Source organism: Artemia sp. Qi Xiang Cuo, chromosome 13 (assembly GCF_049724085.1).
Source record: "Artemia sp. Qi Xiang Cuo chromosome 13, ASM4972408v1, whole genome shotgun sequence".
Classification (NCBI taxonomy): domain Eukaryota; kingdom Metazoa; phylum Arthropoda; class Branchiopoda; order Anostraca; family Artemiidae; genus Artemia; species Artemia sp. Qi Xiang Cuo.
In genome coordinates this window covers 17,124,479-17,144,819 of record NC_142806.1, presented here as the reverse complement: position 1 = coordinate 17,144,819, position 20,341 = coordinate 17,124,479, and the positions used below count along the sequence as shown (strand labels likewise).

Here is a 20,341-nt window from a genome sequence, read left to right as displayed (position 1 = left end):
GATTTTCTTCACCAGTGATCTCAGTTTGTTCAGCTCTGGGGACAGTATTCTTTCTTCTTCTAAGCAAGATTTGACCAGAGTTCCTCAGGGAAGTGTTTTGTCTCCTACACTATTTAATATCTTTTATCAATGTTACTCCTTCTACTATCAACAGTAAATTAACATTCTATGCTGACAACTCAAAGCTTCTTAGACCAGCCTTGTCATGTGAAGATCATTCCCTTCTACATAATAATCTTGGACTACTTTGACAATTGACTGAGACTTGATTTTTTGAATTCAATGTTACCAAGGGCTATATCATTCACATTGGCAAAATGAATCCTTGTTGCTTTTATTTTCTCTCAAGCCACCCAATCTCCTCTGTAAACAATGAGAAAGGTCTTGGAATCACCATTGACAACAAATTAAAATTCATTACCCATGCTAAGAAGTCTGCTGCATGTGGTAATTCAACTGTGGGGCTGAGTAAGCATACCCTTTCCAGTAATTTCCCAAAAATAATTAGTTTTCTGTATAAGGGACTAGTTCAACCTAAGCTTGAAGCTGGGATGTCTCTGGCCTCCTCATATTTTAAAAAAGATATAAAAGTTTTGGAAGAAATGGAGAGATATGCCACCAAAATGATATCTGGCATATGGGAGCTTTCTTGCCCTGCAAGACTAGCTAAGCTGAAACTCCCAACTCTTTTATACAGGAGAAATTGTTCTAGGCATTTCATTTAAGTGGGTTTTTTTTTCAATAACCGTTTTTCCAAGTATTAAGTACTATTATTAAGTTAATGTAGTGTTTCATTTAAGTGTTCTATGATGATCACTGATCAAAGTTTATGTTATTTTTGCCTTTCATTTATGTTATTTCTCTGTGTTTATGGCCATATATTTGGCTTTAAAATATACTTATCTATCTATCTATCTAATACATAGGATAATTGTACCAAACACATTTCGTATGCAGACCTACTATACTTCACCCCCCCCCCTAATGTGCAAATATATAGCCCAAATTTATTTCTAAAGTAACAAGAAACTAACAAAAAAAAAAAAATGGTTTGTTCTTGAATTTTACACAGTGTAAGCTTGAGTGAGTGGTGCATAATAAACAAGTACCAAAATTCCTTCCCCCTATGGAAACTTAAAAAATAAAACTCAAATAAAAGGCTTGAATTTGGAAAGCCTTATTTCCATGGGGGGTATTTTTGCGGGGGGGGGGGGTTAAACGCCAACCACCAAAAGAAATAGAGGTGGTGCTTTTGTAACCTACAAATTAATGAAGGCCAACACTCTCCTAGCATTATTTCGTATTGTTGGTCCTAATTCAAGAACCATATGTCATTGGCTGAAACTTTTTAAGTAGTCTACCCTAAGCAGAGTCCATATTCAATTCTATTCCTCAAGAATTGTCAACAGGTGGAATAAACTCTCTGAAGACACAGTTACTGCTGAATCTTTTGACTTTTTTAACCAAAGGCTGGATGCTGGGTGGTCTTCAAGGGATTGTACACTCAACTGTGAAGCTACTAATCAGCCAATTGCACCTGGTCACAAAACAACTTTTAATCATCAACTCTTTTGCTATATAAGGAAACAATCCTTAGATTGCTCCAAGCTGCAATCTAAGATGATTAGTTCCTTGTGAAATAGATTTGGTGGGTCTGAAAAGTTTTTTTCACCATTTAAAATCAAAATTGAATTAGTTTGGTGACAGTGTTTGGTTCAACACTTAGGACTGTCCCAAGTGTTGTCACTTGGGACTGTCCCAAGTTTTGGTACTTGGGAGATGTTCTATGTATACAAATAACAACTATAAACAGAAACTAAATGGCCAGGATTATTTTGCAATGACATCTTAAGAAAGCCTAATGGCAAACATGCCAAATCAGCAAACTCTTGTGTATAGCCAAACTCTTGCTATGTTAGCATCTTGTTCTCCAAGCTACATGGTGTTTTGACTAGGCATCCTTTCTATCCCAAGTATATATGAAACATGGATGAGAGTGGCTTAACCATTGTGTGAAAATAGCAAGAATGGGAGCCCATGAAGTTTTTTTTTTTTGGGGGGGGGGCTTACTGAGGAAAATTATCAGGGTTAACTTATACCATATTCCATTACTAGGCTATAGACAAGTTAAACAGCAAATGGGGGAGGGGACTTACATAGAAAAATCATAGCACTTATACCATATTCTATTCCTGAGCTGAAGACAATATGAACACACTACTTAATGCTTAATTTTACTTTCTTTCTCAATATACTAATTGTTATGACTTTTTAATACCTAACAACTTTCTAGAACTAACCCCCTCCTCTCCCTTTCTCTTTGGCAACAACTGAAATGAAAGAATGTATTCTTCACAACAGTAGTGGTTTGGGCATCATAATCTAGGGGGGGGGTGAGGGGTATACCAAGGTATACAAAATAAAAAGAATTTACTGTCATAAATCTAGGGGGTTGCTTCACCCCACCCCCTGACTAGGTGTAGAATAGATGCTGTTCAAAACTCTTGCTATGAGGGGAATTATCTCTTCATCTGGTGATAGCCCAAAGGAGGACCATGAAAAGCACAAAGCTTTTGTAGTAGTCATGGGCGCCCATAAGGGGGGGGGCAAGGGGGCACCAACCCCCCCCCCCTGGCTAAATGACGATGTCGTATATTTGTATTAATTTAAAATACTTTCCACAAAACAAGTTTTCCAAAGAAAAGTAAAGAGCTCTTTTAAGCCAAAAATGGGTAGAAATAAAGTCAAATAATCTTCCAAGCATAAAACAACCACAAATCACTATCAGCAATTAAATGAAACTCAAAACCAGCAGAAATTATAATAAATAGCCAAGTGAAACTCAAAACGAGCAAAAATTAAATTACCAGGGCTAACAAACCCCATGCCTTCTCAAGACCCGAACATGACTTAGGCTTTACTGAAAAAAAAAATTACCATGGATTGTCAGTATAATATACCTATACTGATATCTTCCTTAAAATAAAAAGTGAGTAAAAAAAGTTTTTTACTTATTAAGTAAAAAAAAATGAAAACATTTAAACATATTTTGTTTTCAGAAGTGCAAATTATGTTCTGGTGTTGAGAAGGCATGGGGGTTATCAGCCCTACTAATGTTAATTTTTGCTCGTTTCGAGTTTGAGTTGGCTATTCATTCTAATTTCTGTTCATTTTGAGTTTCATTTACTTATTGATAGTGATTTGTGGTAGTTTTATGCTTGGATGGTTACTTGACTTGATTTCTGCCCATTTTCGGCTTAATGGAGCTCTTCACTTTTCTTTGAAAAGCTTGTTTTGTGGAAACAGTTTTTTTAGGTGAATTTCTGTTTGTTTTTTATTGACAAAGTCATTTTCATGACAAAAAATATTTTCTATCTTTTTGTTGTTTTTTGTTTCTATAAGAATCCATAGTTTGGCATAATTGTGGGGATTTGACATGCTCAATATCCCTAAAGACATAGTTGCTGGACCTTTCTACTATGCTGAACATAATAGTTGTCTCAAAATTTTGACTAGATGTGTTTGGGAAATAAATCGGCTTGAGAGACGGGCTGACGGGCTTGAGAGACCCTCCAATCTCTTTTTCCTTTGAATAAGCTTCTTTAAATGTTTCAAAGATTCTTCTAGCTATTATAGAGTGGTGCTGCCTATGATATTGCTTATATGCCTTTTTGAATACCTGCATGTATACAGCTTTTCTTTTAATTAAAACACCCCCTAAACACTTCCTAGAAGTTTCACCTTAATGCTCTTAGTGTCATTAGTTACAGTAACTGTAGTTTTTGTACTAAAAGTATACACGTAGTGCTTTCTGGCTAGTTCAAAATCCCCCACAACTTACTCTTAAAGATCTAACTTAATAATATAAATTGTTCTTGAGATATTGCTTTGTCACTTTTTTAAAAGTTTACATGCTCATAGTTTGTTTTGATTTAGTTCAACGTCCACCTAAATAATTCTTATATTTAATTATTGCAGACATTGTTATATTCTCTTTGGACTATTGGCTACAGAATGGCTGTCTCACAATTTCAATCAAATGTGTTTGGGGAAAAGAGAATACAAGGGAGAGGGGGGACTATTTTCTCTCCGTCACGCTTGACTTTTAAAATGGAACTAGAACAATGCATTTCCAATCAAATGAGCCTCCTCTAAAGTTCACAAGACCACCTCTTCATAAAAACCTTAAATCCCCTCAGAGCATAACTTAAAACCCTTATCCCCATACTTCGGGGAGTTGTGTCAACCCCAAAGGCCGTGTTATGAGATCTTTGGACTATTTTTGAACAAATTGCTATCTTAAAATTTCTATTGGATGCAGTGGGGGAAAATATGACGTGGGGGGTTATAGCTGCCCTCCAATAAATTTGACTCTTAAAAATGGCTTTTCAACTTCGGATTTCCAATCCAATGAGCCCTGCCGAAGTTAGCACGACCACCGTTTCCATAAAAACCTTAAATGCCCTCGGGGCATACCTTATTACCCTTGCCCTGAGGACTGTGAGGGGGTTCTCATCCTCAAAGACATAATTTCTGGACTTTTAAGCTACGTCAAACGAAATAACTATCTCGAAATTTTGACTGGAAGTGTTTGGGGAAATGATGGGCGGGGGGGGGGGGTCAATAGTCAATCACTTTTGACTATTGAAGAAGGCACTAGCCCTTTCAATTAACAACCGACTGAGCCCTTTTTGGAGTTTCTACGACAACAAATGGCCATCTTAAAATTTGTATCAGATGCATTTCGGGAAAATACGACGTGTGTGTGAGGGGGAGGGGGCTATTTGGCTTCTAATCACTGACTCTTAAAAAGAGCACTATAACTTCTGATTACCAATCCAATGAGCCCTCTTTGAAGTTTATACCACCACCATTTCTATAAAAAAAACCTTATATGCCCCCAGGGCGTAACTCACAACCTTCAACTGAGGGCTATAGGGGGGGGGGAGTTATCCTCTAAGACATAATTTCTGGACCTTTCAACTACACTGAATAAAATGGCCATCTCAAAAATTGTGATTGAATGTGTTTGGGGAATTGATTAGTGCATGGGGGTGGGGGGGTTGTTGGATGACCTCCAATCACTTTTGACTGTTAAAAAGGCCAGTAGTACTTCTGATTACCAATCAAATGAATCCCCTCTGAGGTTTATACAACCACCCTTTCTATAAAATAATTTATATCCCCACAGGGCATAACTTACAACCCTTGCTCTGACGGTTGTGGGGGGGGGGGTCGTTCTCAAAGTCATAATTTCTGGACCTTTAAACTACACTGAACAAAATAGCTATCTCAAAATTTTGATTGGATGTGTTTGGGGAAGTGATTGACGTGGTGGAGGGGGAGCTGGTTGCCCTCCTTGAGCTCTTTTGAAGTTCCTATGACATTTCTTTCTATAAGAAGTGCCCTGGTCTAAAAAAACAATATATTGTTACCACATCGCTCTTTACTTAAGCAGCGCTATCCCGCTGCCTATGATATTTTGTCTTGAAATTTCAGTTATACAGCACTGGAAGTGTCGATTAGACCAGGTAAGCCCCTCCCCCCTAAAATTCAGCCTATAGGTGCCCATGAATAGAGTCACAACACCAACAAGCAAATGGAGAAGTAGATCGAGTGATTTGCAAAGGTGTCATTGCCTAAACAAAATGTGCCTGCTATTGCAGTCCCTTAAATCCTTGAATGTCCCATTAATAACTGTACTAGGTGACCCCCTTGATAAATGATTAAATGGTTTTAATTCCTCATAAACTTGGTAAAATTCTAGTTTTGAGGCTTCTTACTTCCAGGAAAGTAGTTTAGTTAGGTCAATAAAACCTCTGGGAATGAATCCAAGGCCTAAGATCCACTCAGAGAGATATTGCCAAGCTTTGTTAATATGTCTACCCTTTTCTTATTTCCAGGGCTTAGATGATTGCCGTTTTTAATTTTGAGTAAAAAAGAAATTTGGTGAATGAATTTTTTTTACCGGCAACTGCTGACATTATACCCTCCAATAGTCTTGTCCCTTGGGATAAGTGGTGTTGAGTTTGAGTTGGTTGTAACTTGCATCTTTTATATATCTAGTTTTTGTTTTATTAATTGACATAATGTTTCAAGTATTAAAACCATCAATAGACCTATCATTGCAGTAATCTTTCAAGCTTTTCAAGAAAGATTAATTAAAAAAAAACGTTTTCCACAAAATAAGTTTTTTCAAAGAAAAGTTAAGAACCCCATTGAGCCAAAAATGAGAAAAAATAAAATCAAATAATCTACCAAGCGTGAAACTACTACAAATCAGCATTGATAAATAAATGAAACCCAAAACGAGCAGAAATTACAATAAATAAACGAGTCAAACTCAAAACGAGCAGAAATTAACATAAGTTGGGCTCAAAACCCCTATGCCTTCCCAAGGCCAGAAGATAATTTGCACTTTACTGAAAAAAATATAAATGTTTTTACTTTTATAACTTCAATAAATCAAATAATATTAACATTTTTATTAATAAAAATCAGTATATGTATATTAAACTGACAATGCACATTCATTTGTATTTTTTTTTTTTTTAGTAAGTGCAAATTATATCAGGCGAAAAATCTGAAAAAATCTGTTTACTTTTTTTGATAGCTTGGATACACTTACGCTGTTTTGATTTGGTTAAATTTTAAGAGCAGAAGTAGCCGCGAAAGTTTGAACATAATACCCTCAGTCTATATTGGAATACTGCTGAGATGCCTTATTGGGAATTAGCATTAACACAGTGCATTTTGATTTAATCTTAAGGCAACATTTAGTTTTTAAACATAATGGGCAAATGGGAGGGTGTCCGTGGAGGGGGATTAGTTGCCCTCCAATCACTTTCAACAATTAAAAAGGGCACTAGCCCTTTTTATCTTCAATCGATTGAGTCCTTTTCAAAGTTTCTACAACAACTCCTTCAATACGAAGTGACCTGGTCTAAACAAACAAACAACAAATAATACATTGTGCCCACATTGCTCTTTACTATAAAAATGTCAAACCTTCCAATCACTTTCGACTATTAGAAAGGGCACTACCCCTTTCAATTTCCAATCAAATACATTGTATAATACATTGTACCCACATTGCTCTTTACTATAAAAATGTCAAGCCTTCCAATCACTTTCGACTATTAGAAAGGGCACTACCCCTTTCAATTTTCAATCAAAGGAACTCTTTGTGAGTTTCTGTGTCAACCCTTTCTATAAACACCTTGTATGCCCACAGGGCATAAATTGCAACCCTTGCCCTGAGGGCTGTGAGCGGGTTGTCATCCTCAAAGACCTAATTTTCAGAACTTTCAACTACTTGGAACAAAATGGCTATCTCAAAATTTTGATTGGATGTGTTTGGGGAAATGGTGGGCGTAAGAGGGGCGTTAGTTGCTCTCCAATCACTTTCGACTATTAAAAACGGCACTAGCCCTTTCAATTTGCTATCGAATGAGCCCTTTTGAAGTTTCTACGACAACACTTTCAACAAAACCTTATATGCACCCAGGGCATAACTTACAACCCTTGCCCTGAGGACTGGAGGGGGGTGGTTGTCATCCTCAAGGACCTAATTTCCAGAACTTTCAACTACGTTGAAGAAAGTTGCTATCTCAAAACTTTGATTGGATGTGTTTGGGGAAATGGTGAGCGTGAAAGGGGGGTTAATTGCCCTCCAATCACTTCTGACTATTAAAAAGGGCACTATCCCTTTCAATTTCCAGTCGAATGAGCCCTTTTTGAAGCTTCTACGACAACGCTTTCTATAAAAACCTCAAATACCCCCAGGGCAAAACTTACAACCCTTGCCCTGAGGGATGTGAGGGGATTGTCATCCTAAAAGACCTTATTTCCAGAACTTTCAACTACGTTGAACAAAATTGCTATCTCAAAATTTTTATTGGATGTGTTTGGAGAAATGGTGGTGTGAGAGCAGGGTTAGTTACCCTCCAATCACTTTCAACTAGCCCTTTCAATTTACAACTGAATGAGCCCTTTTTGAAGTTTCTACGACAAAACTTTCTATAAAAACCTTAAATGCCCCCGGGAAAATCTTACAACCCTTGCCCTGAGGGTTGTGGGGGGATTGTCATCCTCAAAGACATAATTTCCGGACCTTTCAACTATGTTGAACAAAATGGCTATCTCAAAATTTTGATTGGATGTGTTTGGGGAAATGGTGGGTGTGAGAGCAGGGTTAGTTGCCCTCCAATCACTTTCAACTAGCCCTTTCAATTTCCAACTGAATGATCCCTTTTTGAAGTTTCTACGACAAAACTTTCTATAAAAACCTAATATGCCCCCAGGACAGAACTCACACCCCTTGCCCTGAGGATTTTGGGGAGAGTGTCATCGTTAAAGACATAATTTCCGGACCTTTCAACTACGTTGAACAAAATGGCTATCTCAAAATTTTGATTGTAATTGTGTTTGGGGAAATAGTGGGCGTAAGAGCGGGGTTCCCTGCCCTCGAATCACTTTCGACTATGAAAAAAGGCACTAGCCCTTTCAATTTCCAATCGAATGAGCACTTTTTGAAGTTTCTACAACAACTCTTTCTATAAAAAAAAAACCTTATATGCCCCCAGGGCATAACTTACAACCCTTCCCCTGAGTGCTGTGGGGGGAGTGTCATCCTCAAAAAATAATTTTCAGACTTTTTAACTACTTCAAACAAAATGGCTATCTAAAAATTTTGATTGGATGTGTTTGGGGAAAAGGCCAGTGTGAGAGGGGGTTTAGTTGACCTCCAATCACTTTCGACTATTAAAAAAGGTACTAGCCCTTTGAATTTTCAATCGAATGAGCCCTTTTTTAAGTTTCTACGACAAAGCTTTCAATAAAAACCTTATATACCACCAGGGCATAACTTACAACCCTTAACCTGAGGGCTTTGGGGAGAGTGTCATCCTCAAAGATATAATTTCTGGACCTTTCAACTACCTTGAATAAAATGGCTATCTCGAAATTTTGATTGGATGTGTCTGGATAGATGGTGGGCGTGGAGGGGGTGTTAGTTGCCTTCCAATCACTTTCGACTATTAAAAAGGGCACTAGCCATTTCAGTTTCCAATCAAATGAGCCCTTTTTGAAGTTTCTACGACTGTGCTTTCAATAAAAACCTTATATGCCCCCCGGGCATAACTTACAAGCCTTGCCCGGAGGGCTGTGGGGGGGGGGTCTCATACTCAAAAAGCTAATTTCCAGAATTAACAACCACGTTGGACAAAATAGCTATCTAAAAATTTTTATTGGATGTGTTTGGGGAAAAGGGGGGCGTGAGAGGGGGGGTAGTTGCCCTCCACTCACTTTCAACTATTAAAAAGGGCACTAGCCCTTTGAATTTCCATTCAAATGACCTTTTTTTGAAGTTTCTACAACAACACTTCCTATAAACATTTTATATGCCCCAGGGGCATAACTTACAACCCTTGCCCCAAGGGCTGTGGGAGAGTGTTCTCCTCAAAAACATAATTTCTATCTGGAAATCAACTACACTGAACAAAATGGCTATCGCAAAATTTTGATTGGATGTGCTTGGGGAAATGGTAGGTGTGGAAGGGGTGTTACTTGCCTGCCAATCACTTTCGACATATTAAAAAGGGCACGAGCCATTCCAATTTCCAATCGAATGAGCCCTTTTCAAAGTTTCTACGAAAACTCCTTCAACACAAAGTGCCCTGGTATGTAAAAAAAATAATAATAATACATTGTGCCAACATCGTTTTTTACTTAGGCAGCGCCATTGCTCTGCTTATGATCTGAGTTGTGGTAAAAGTTTCAAAAATCTTTCTGGGCCCTAGTTCAGATTTGGATATGATCCTGAAAGTGTATTTTTTTCTGAATTTATAAAAGCCTCTTCCGGACCATTACTGTGTAGTTTTGGTATACATTAAAATAGGCTATTCTTTAACACGTCCCCCCTATTCTAAAAATTGAAAGAGGATAAGCATCCCATTCTTAAAGGGTTTTGACTGCTGAAGTAGTGAAAGTGTTTACAAATCATCTTGCAGGGTCCTAGTTAAGACTCTAACCTGAAAATTCCACTTTTCTAGGAAACCAGGTTTTCTAAGCTAAAAAAAACTGCTCTACAGTTTTCTGTGATATATTACCATAAATTAGATTCCAATTCTACACATTTAAATACAGTTAGAACAAAAACACAGTTTTGAATTTTTGTCCCCTCTTTTAAAAAATGAATCCCGTTTCTAATGACCTTGACAGATGAGTTAGCTGGACCTATGCTTTCTGTTCTACTAAGATAAAATGGATTTGAAGTGCTTGATAGGGGGGATTATAACTTATCTGTTTCTAGGGACGTTGTGCTTCTACTTTCCAGTGTAAAATAGGAGTACCATTTGCTAGTGTTGTTGATGGGGTTGTATGTACCATAAGTCACTTTAGCTCTGTTCATCGACTCTACTATGGACTCATCTCAAATTCCAAATATGGCTGATCATGTCACCTTTTCTGAAGCTTTTGCTGTCAAACATAGTAAGTTATCCAATTAAATTTCCATACCATAATTAAAAGAAAATAGGTTTGCTTTAGTAAATAATTTTCTTTGCTCTTCTGATAAAATGGTCTTGAGTAAAAAAAAGAAGAAAAACAACTGCACAAACACTTGAATTTAACCCCAAAGAGTTTAAGGGGTTAAAAGTAGTTGTTTTGTAATTCAAAACGCATTAATTATTAATTTATAAGCCATAATTTTTCTAAGAGTTTGGGGATACAACCAACCTTTCCCTCATTCTTTACAGATATGATAGAAAAAAAACATTACCACCATATTGGACGTTCCTATGGGGCAGCCATGATTTTATCTCTAGCTTATGTTTCTTCTCTTAATTGTCTTCTACTGTCTTTGAAAATTATCTTTTTTGATGGTTTCTAACTGGTTTAACAGTAAAAGAAAAAAAAACCATACATACTACCGCATAGTACCTACAAATAAGTTAAAAAAGTTTGCTAAAATGTATTACAGGATATTCAACTAGATTCAGGAAAATTAGTTTTAATGTAAATTTTGTCAACTGTCTTAATCTAAATGCAAATTTTTAAGCTCAATTTCCCTTCAACATTGTTCTCAGGTTTCCTTGGATTTTCCAAAAGTTTGTGTTGAAAGCTGGCACATTGTCTAAGGACTTTTTGCTTGCATTTCTATTCTTTACACAGGAGTATCCAAGATTGTTAACAATAATTAGAAGTAATCACAATTAGCATTTGACAAAAAACAACTTTGTTAGCTGTTTCTCCTTTCATTTTAAAAATTGTAAAAGAAAATTTGTAACAACAAAGAAACATGCTCAGCCTCTTCCAGAAAAACTAAAATTCGTGTCTATAACTGTTAAAACAAAGATAATCCTCCCTCCGCTCCAAAAGAAATCCATACCTGATTAACTAATTTTCTTAGATTTTCAGAAGTACTTTTTAAAGAAAAATTCCAGGAAATATGTACAAGTAACCTCTAAGCTTGAACAGCACTCAATTTGTATAGGGCTTAGATCTGATACCACATATTTGTGTACAGTTTGGGGCAGGAATTTGTCCTCTTTCCTCTCTCCTATTCTGGAGTTGTTAAATAAAATTGATCATCATTGTAAAAAAATATTAGTTGAAACAAAAACGAAACAAAGTACTTTTCCTTTAACAGTACTTTTTCTTTAACAGTACTCTTTGTCAAATATTACCATGTTTGATATTGTTAGGAGAGATGGAAAAGTCAATCAACATTAAATTCAATCAAAGTGTAACTAATCCAGCAAATTTTGACACAAAAAAACTAACCCAGGATAGGCCTATTTCAGTGGTTTTTTTCTTAATGCCTCCTTTAACAGTTTCTCCGGAGTTTGAATACATCGTGATTATCTTTCTGTTTACCATTCTTTTCAAGCTTTTGTAGTTTAACTTATTCAAAGACTAACAACTTCTCTTCTTCCTCCTTCTTAAGACTCAACTCTTCTGTAAGATGTTTCTACTTTACTGTTTAAATGTTCTTCGGTTTTATTTTATAAGAGTTGAGTTTTGATATGACAAGTTTTGTGCAGATCAACTTTTCAAATGTCAAGTCTTTGTAAGGTTGAGTTGTGTGTACTTTTCCATCCGTCTTAAGAATATCAAACATATGAACAACTACTGACAATAAAAAAATTACTTTGTTTCATTTTAGTTTAAACAACCTTTTCTTAACAATATAGCTCAACCTGATTTAATAATTCCAGAATAGGAGAGAAGATAGAGGAAATAAGCAATTTATGTACAAACAGCTGCTTATTCTTTGACACTGTATGCATGAGTTTTGACTTTTTTTTATATCTGTTTTCTATGCAAAGCTTCAGTTCTCTGAGTCTTTGGCAGCTGAGTCCTGAGTTCTGAGTCCTCTCCAAATTTTGTTGGGCGGCCTCTAGCCAAAGTCGACATAGGCCTATTTCAGTGGGGTCTTTATTCTTAATACCTTTATGGAGTCTTATATTAGCCTCCTAAACCAGTTTCTCCGGAATTTTGCATTCATTATGACCACCTTACTGTTTAATACTCTGTTCAAATTATTGTAGTTCATTTTTCTTTACCACCTAACAACTTCCTTCTTCTTAAGACTCTCCTATTCTGCTAGTTGTTATCTCTTCTACTGGTTGAGTACCACTGGGTGTGAATTAAATGAGTTGAATTTAAATAGGACAAGTTTTGTGCAAATCAACTTCTTAAAAGCTGAGGTTTTCATGGTTCGATTTTGTGTGGGGTGAGTTTTTGTGTAGTTTCAACTTTTTTTTTGTGTCAAAATTTGCTGGATTAGTTACACTTTGATTGAATTTAATGTTGATTGACTTCAGGAGGCTAATGGAAGATTCCACAAAGGCATTAAGGATACTCTGAATTAGGCCTATCCAGGGTTTTGCTACAGGCTGCATAAACAAGTTTGAAGAAGACATAACTAGTAAAATCAGATTTAAAGAAAAACTGCCAAAGTATATATATATATATATATATATATATATATATATATATATATATATATATATATATATATATATATATATATATATATATATATATATATATATATATATATATAGTATTTTGCAGAACAGTATTTTTAGAGTCTAAAGCTTAGACCTCGTTTTTTTTTGTAGTTTATCTAAAGTCCCTAAATTGATTAATTTGATTTAAATATATGAAACCAAACATAGGTTCCACAAAAACAAGGTCATCCAGTCACATTGTCACTACATCATTATGCTAGTAAAATTTGTATATTAAGTATATAAATATTTTCTATCATCTCCAAAATTACATAACATTTTGAAAAATTTTCAGTATTCAACTCCTGTCCAATCCTAGATTATTATATTTCGTAAGCTTTATTGCTGGATGTGCTTTATGTTCTTTTATTAATATTTTGTTTTAGAAGTTGAAGATGCTTCATCAAGCTACTGTAAGGAGCTCTGTGGCAGTCCAGACCTCTTTTTGCCTCAAAAACATGAAGGTGTTCCTCTGGATAATTTTCCTGGCTTTTCAGGACTGTGTAAACTGGAACCTGACACTCAGGAATTGTGCTCCACATATTTATACAAGCAAGGTATGTCTCAAACGTTTTGTTTTTCGTAATATCAAATATGTTGGATAATAGTTTATTGAGGAATAACTAGGACAAGCGGAATGCATACTCGGACTTTAGGCTAATCTTAGAATAAACTTTTCTCTTATCTCAGTCCAGTGTTGCTATATGTTAAACCTGTTTTTCAGTCTGAACAGGAACGTTTGGAACGTTTTCAAATTGCCACTTTAAAGAGGATAGGTGAAAATTGATTTTTTTTAAAAGGTAGAGGATACACCTAAAAACTATAGTGTTTACAATAAACAAAATTTCAAATAGGGATAAAATCCTTTTAATAGACAGTGATGATGATAACAGTGATAGAAATTAACAACACTGTACAGTTTTGTATAGTGTTTACATTTCATCATAAATCGATAGTTAAATCTGTTTATTCTGATTTTAAGATGATATATTATGATATTTTGAAACAAGGAGAAAATGAGATTTTTGATCTGAACTGCCAACCAGAAGTTTTATTGTAGAATATTACTTATGTTGAAAACACTAGATTCAGAAAAAAATTCAGAATGTATTCTCTGCAGTTTGAGTCAGGTTTGAACAGTGCAGAACGGTTTATTTTTTGTTATACAGAACTAGAGGAACGACTCCTATTTGGCTTCAATAATAAAAAGGAAAATCAGGTATGAAATTCTGGTGAGTTCAAATGTAAAATATAAATTTTAGTCAAGACTCGTGAAAAAGTGATGAATCTCTCAATTGTAGAATAAAACAGTAGAGAAATAGTTGCCTGCAAATGTATTATTTTTTTTTATTTTTGCCGGAATGTCGACTTTAGGTCATCAAAAATTGTAGAAGACTTTGCTATTCGCTTTGTCGAAAATCTAAATCGTCTTATTATGGAGAATAATCGGAACGAAGTAAAGACACTGAACGAAGTAAATATCGAAGAATAATCTGGACAAAGTAAAGAGCGAAGTTTGTTCTGCCTGTGATAATGAGACTTATCCATCTTTCTTTTGAAAATGATAATTTGCTCAGTGGTTGTATGGCGTGTTTGTGTTATTATTATTTTAAAAGGTGGATCAGGGAATGATCCTGCAAATTATCGTCCCATATCTTTTTTATCAGTGGTACTTCGCCAAGAATTTTCACGTCACCGTCTGAGTCGGGCTCTCAGGAAGTGGATAGCAATGACAAAGGTATGATCTAGCTAGGAGTATTGCTGAATCGGTTTTAATACGAACTTATTTTGTTTGAAGAAGTCTTATCCTGTTTAGGATAAACTTTGAAATATTTCATCAAGATTTCAAATAACGTTACATAAAGGCAATAGTATGGCTAAGTTTGTATTTTGGGATTCGTGGAAAACACATAAATATAATTCAAATGTCAGACACAAAACAATTGTGAGATTTAAAGTTTCCTGTAAGTCTTTTTCTATCCTCAGAGTTATTCAGCCCTTTTAAGAAATTATAAGTTATATTAAGTTGGAAAGTTCTAATTATTCACCATTACTACTATTACTACTACTAACAACTCACCGCAACACCAAGCCGCCTGAGGCCAACACAGCTACGCACGCTCCTCCTTCATCCCAATCTATTCAAAGCCTCTTTTTTTACACCCTCCCACGAAGTTCCCATTTCCTTTAATCTTTCTTTATGACGTCCTCCCACCCCAGACGAGGACGACCTGCTTTCTGTTTAGCCCTAGAAAGGTTGGCCGAGAAGAACAATCTTCGGCAATCTGTCATCCTTCATCCGCACCACTTGCCCTAGCCATCTCAACCTTTCTTTCATTATAGCCCTAGAGAGCGGTATTGAACCGCATATTACGAACAGCCTATTGTTTGAAATGCGGTCAGTCATCCGGGTATCCAGAAAAATCCTTAAGCAATTTCTCTGGAATACATCTAGCGAATCTTCATCCGCTTTTCGAAGCACCCATGCTTCAGAGCCATATTTGACTACTGTCATCACTGTAGCTTCTAATATTCTAATCTTGGTTTGCAGACTTATCTTCCTATTCTTCCAAACTTTTTGTAATTGTGAAAAAACACCCTGAGCCTTGGCTATTCAACTTTTAACATTTTCACTGCTCCCACCGTCTTTACTAATAATACTACCAACGTAAGTGAAGCTGCCCACTTGATCAATCTTTTCATCACCCAATGTCACCTTTTCATCTTCACTTATTCCTAGCCTTAGTGACTTAGTCTTCTTAACATTAATTTTCAAACCAATTCTAGCACCCTGAACTCGCAAAACCTCTAAAAGTTGATTCATTTTGCTCAGATTTTCCTCTAGGATGCTTAAATCATCAACATAATCTAAGTTCAGGAGAGTTTTTCCTCCCCATTTGATTGCGTGGTCTTCCATTGCCTTTCCTGTGGTCTTTAACAAACAATCCATCAAAATGATCCATATAAAGGGAGATAGAACACAACCCTGCTTGACTCCTGATTTAATACAAAACCAGCTGTTAATCTCATTTCCTAGCTTAACCGCAGCAGTGTTATTCTCGTACATAGTACTAATCATTTTAGCGTATTTGTCTGGTATACCATACAAGGATAAAATTTTTGCTAAAGCTCTTCTATTAACAGAATCGAACGCTTGCTCATAATCTATAAAACTACGGACCAAAGGTGTTTGGCAACTCAGGCACTTCTCAATTATTAACCTAAGAATGAAAATTTGGTTGACGCATCCTCTACCTTTTCTAAAACCGCACTGTTCTTCTCTTAAAACTTTGTGTACGGCATTATTCACCATTCCACTTTGATATCCCTAGGAAGTACAATTGTTGATTATATTTTAATGACCTTTACTAAGCACATAGTAGGCTTCGTACTTAAATTGGCATTATCCGAGCACAGGTAGACCCTTATCAATTTACCACGAAACAGTCAAACAGTTTGTGGTAACGAACTGAAAGTAAGGAGTTACCCGGCTAATTAGTAGCCAAAACTCTAAAGAACGGAATTTTGATACCAACAGATACATCAAAAGAATTGGATTTTTATGCTGATTTGAAACATATAAGTTTCATCAAGTTTAGTGTTACCAATCAAAAGCTAAGAGCCTGAGAATATTTGCCTTACTTTGGAAAAAGGGGGAAAACGCCCCTTAAAAGTCATAGAATCTTAATGATAATCACGCCATCAGATTCAGCATATAAGATAACCTCACTGTAGAGGTTTCAAGCTCCTATACGCAAAAATGTGGAATTTTGTATTTTCCCCAGAAGAAAGATCATGGTTGCGTGTGTTTTTTTTTTTTTTTTTTTTTTTTTTTTTTTTTTTTTTTTTTTCAGGGATGATCGTATCGACCCAGTGGTCCAGAATATCGCGAGTGGGGTCATTCGAACGGAAATCAAAAGTTCTAGTGCCCTTTTTAAGTGAAAAAAAAATTGGAGGGCAACTAAGCCCCCTCCCACGCTTATTTTTTCCCCAAAGTTGCTTAATCAAAACTTTGAGATAGCTATTTTGTTCAGCATAGTCGAAAAATCTAATAACTATGGCTTTAGGTTCAAAATGACCCCCACAGTCCCCGGGAGAAGGGCATCAAGTTGTGAACTTTGTCCATTGTTTACATATAGTATTTGTTATTGGGAAGTATACCGCCATTTTTTTCTGGGGGGGGGGGTGCTTGGGATCGATTTCTATGCGGAGGATCTTTCTTGGGGAGTGAATATTCTAGGGGAAATGTTACATTGGGGGATTTTGACAGAATTACTGTACGATTTTTTTTTTAATTGTCTTACATTCTCTTTGCCAAATTTTTTATATGGAGATGTTCCGGGGTAACTATCCAGGGGCTTTTTCCCGCGTGTTTTTTTTTCTGGGAAATAATTTCCATGGAAGGGGAAATTCCTGGAGTGATCGAGAAACCGATTAGAGATTAAAGTCTTATTCTAATGAGAAAATGCTTAGGAGAATTTTTCAGGGTGAACCGTCCACAAGCAATTTTACAGAGAGGGGGGATTCTCAGCGAGGAAGGAACTGTTTGGAGGGACTTTGACGGGGGTGGGGTGCACTTTACGTTGGTTGAAATTTCCACGCAGGAGTTTTCCGTGAGGAGGAGGGGTATATTTCATAGAGTGTGAGCCATTCCGGGTATGAAGGGTTGCCTTCTCAATACCTTGCTATCTATGCTAAAGCTGTTAGCACTTTTAAAAAAGTTTCCTATTCTAATTAAACGGCCCCCGTGTTTCAGTTTTTGTAAACAGTCAAACTTAATAGTAAAGAATAAGGTAAGAGTAAGAGTAATTGAGGAGGGGCCGACCTTTCATATTCGGAACAAATCTGCCAAAATTAATAAGCAAATTTTGTTTTAATGTTTCATGTACGGTGAGCCATCGAACCTGCATTAGTTGAAAAACGTTCAGAAATTAAATAAAAAAAATTTAAAAACAATAAAAAACTTTAGCGTAAAGAGCGAGGCGTTGAGGAGGAGACAGTTTCTTTCATGTACAGAATAATTTCTGTTCGTTTTAAGTTTTAATATCGCTCCTTACTTTCAGTTAAAAAAGCTTGTTTTTTTTTATTTAATCCAGGTTGTGTGGTTTTAAAAGCTTTGTTTTGTTAATATTCTGAATTTTCTGTTAAACTCTATATTATTGCCAATCTATTAGTTAGAAAGAGTATAATTGTTTCTGCAATAACTACAACCCAATTAAAGAGCCAAAATAAACCTCATTGTAACAAGAAGTTTAAACTGTCATTTGTCAATCATTTCCCAGCAACAGAATCACGATGACATGCCATTCAAAGACAGATTGAAAATTTTAACTCAAAGCTTTTGCACTACTGATCGTCTCTTCTGTGTCAGTAGCATTGCTGTAGTATTTTAAGTGCTTCTTCCGTATTTTTGTTTTTTCTCTCTTTTCTTTTTGTATTATGTTGTACTCCGTCTTTTTGCTTTTTTCCTAACGACGGATTAGAAATTTAAATAATATGTATAGAAAAAAAAATCCTGGAAAATTGAGCAGTAATTAGCTGTCTAATGTTATATATCAAAAAAGACAATCTGTTCTAAACGGATCGTGATTCTAGTAAAGATTAAATGACAGTCTTTTTTCAAATGCTTTTCCAACTGCTATTTATTATAGTTTATTTTAGGCTCATTATTCATTTAGAGTATTTTCTGTTCGTTTTAAATTTCCTTAGATGGTTCAATTTAATTTCTTTTCGCAAAAGGTGTCGTTTATTCATCCATAGTAATTATTGTACGGTTTATTTTTCACTTATAACATGACTAAACTTTTGACCATTTTAAATTTCAATATCTCTTAAGGCTATCTTCGAAATACTTTTATTGAAAAATGTGTTTATTTTAAATTAATCAAGAAGCAGTTATTTTTAAATAATTAAGAGGATGTATATATACTGGCTTGACAGACTGCGCACCTGTGTTGTGCTATACTTCACCACTACAAATGATAAGGAAATGATGCTCATAAAGAGTAGAGATGCCTCAGGAGGTCCGATTGCCCACCCCTGCTGCCACCTACAACTTTTTTTAACACCAAATATGGGCATAGCCTCCCTAGGGAGAACACGTGGTTAATGGGGTCAATGACCTAAATTTCCAAAGGTGTTGATGTTGTTGTTGTTGTAAGTGCACGCTCTCAACGAATGTCAAGGTCGATGTTATTGATGTTGTAAGTGCACGCTCTCAGCGAATGTCAAGGTCGATTTATTTGATGTTGTTGTTGTTGTAAGTGCACGCTCTCAGCGATTGTCAAGGTCAATGTTGTTGTTGTTGTAAGTGCACGCTCTCAGCGAATGTCAAGGTCGATTTTGTTGTTGTTGTTGTTGTAAGTGCACGCTCTCAGCGAATGTTATGAGTTTCCAGAAATTTGGAACACCTGTGCTGTCGACCTCAATTCCCCTATCGTGAATCAATAATTCCCCTTAGAAACAACAAATTAATTCCCCTTTCTTGACAGATCAATCAACCAATGACATCATCTGTCAGAATTTAAAAATTTTCGCCTAGAAACGATTCTCCAGGAATAGATCCAAGTCATTAATGTCTTTGCCTCGGAAACAACTCTACTGGTCGAACTCCAAAAGATATTAATAACCAAAAGCCATGGAAACAATTCTCCAAGAAACATCTTAGCGATGAATTGTTTTAGCGCCGGAATCAGGTTTCTTAGTAATTTGAAATGCGTCAGCGCAGAGATGCCTAAAACCAAAGGAATACGCTGAAATTGCGTTTAGGGATTATTTGGGCGAAACCGTTTTAGACAGGTTATGGAATTATTTCGGTGAAACAGTTAGAGACATTTTAAAAGATGATTTTAGAAGAGAATTTGAGAGTGAAACTCTGTGGTCGTTATAATACACAAGTTGTATTTGAACAGTGTCGTGAGGTCCCCTACCCCAACCCCAAAGGGTTCCGCGCCCCCCACCCCCCCCCCCAAGGCAGCGCCCGGTCCTCAAAGGTCCCCCCAAGCTCCCAAAGGACCACCCGGCCCTCAAGGGTCCCCCAGGCTCCCAAAGGGCCCCCGGACCCCCAAAGGCTCTCCCCGAACCCCCAAAGGCCCTCCCCCAGCCCCCAAAGGTCCCCCAGGCTCCCAAAGGACCACCCAGCCCTAAAGGACCCCCAGCACCCCAAAGGCCCCTGAGCCCCCATTTTTTAATACTTTTTATGGCTTTATTATATCTTTTCAGAACAAGTTATTTTCTTAATGTCCATCCTAAACCCATTTTACAAGTTGAAGTACTTATCTTTTTCCACACGTCTTTACTTTCCGACTTTTTGCATACCACAACAC

The 20,341-nt window shown here is 36.3% G+C and overlaps 1 protein-coding gene across 2 annotated transcripts in view; it reads left to right on the top strand.

Annotated features, from left to right (window-relative positions):
• The window catches only part of LOC148945022 (uncharacterized), a 54,968-nt gene that overhangs the window by 9,019 nt on the left and 25,608 nt on the right, over positions 1–20,341 (top strand). The window contains exons 2-3 of one of the 2 annotated variants that reach the window (XM_089098569.1): positions 10,313–10,491; positions 13,403–13,573. In XM_089098569.1, the coding sequence (XP_088954695.1) occupies positions 10,422–10,491; positions 13,403–13,573 (241 nt within the window). In that variant the 5' untranslated portion in view covers positions 10,313–10,421. Of the gene's footprint in view, positions 1–9,981; positions 10,492–13,402; positions 13,574–20,341 lie in introns of those variants that run through there. The other variant, XM_089098570.1, reaches the window with a different exon arrangement.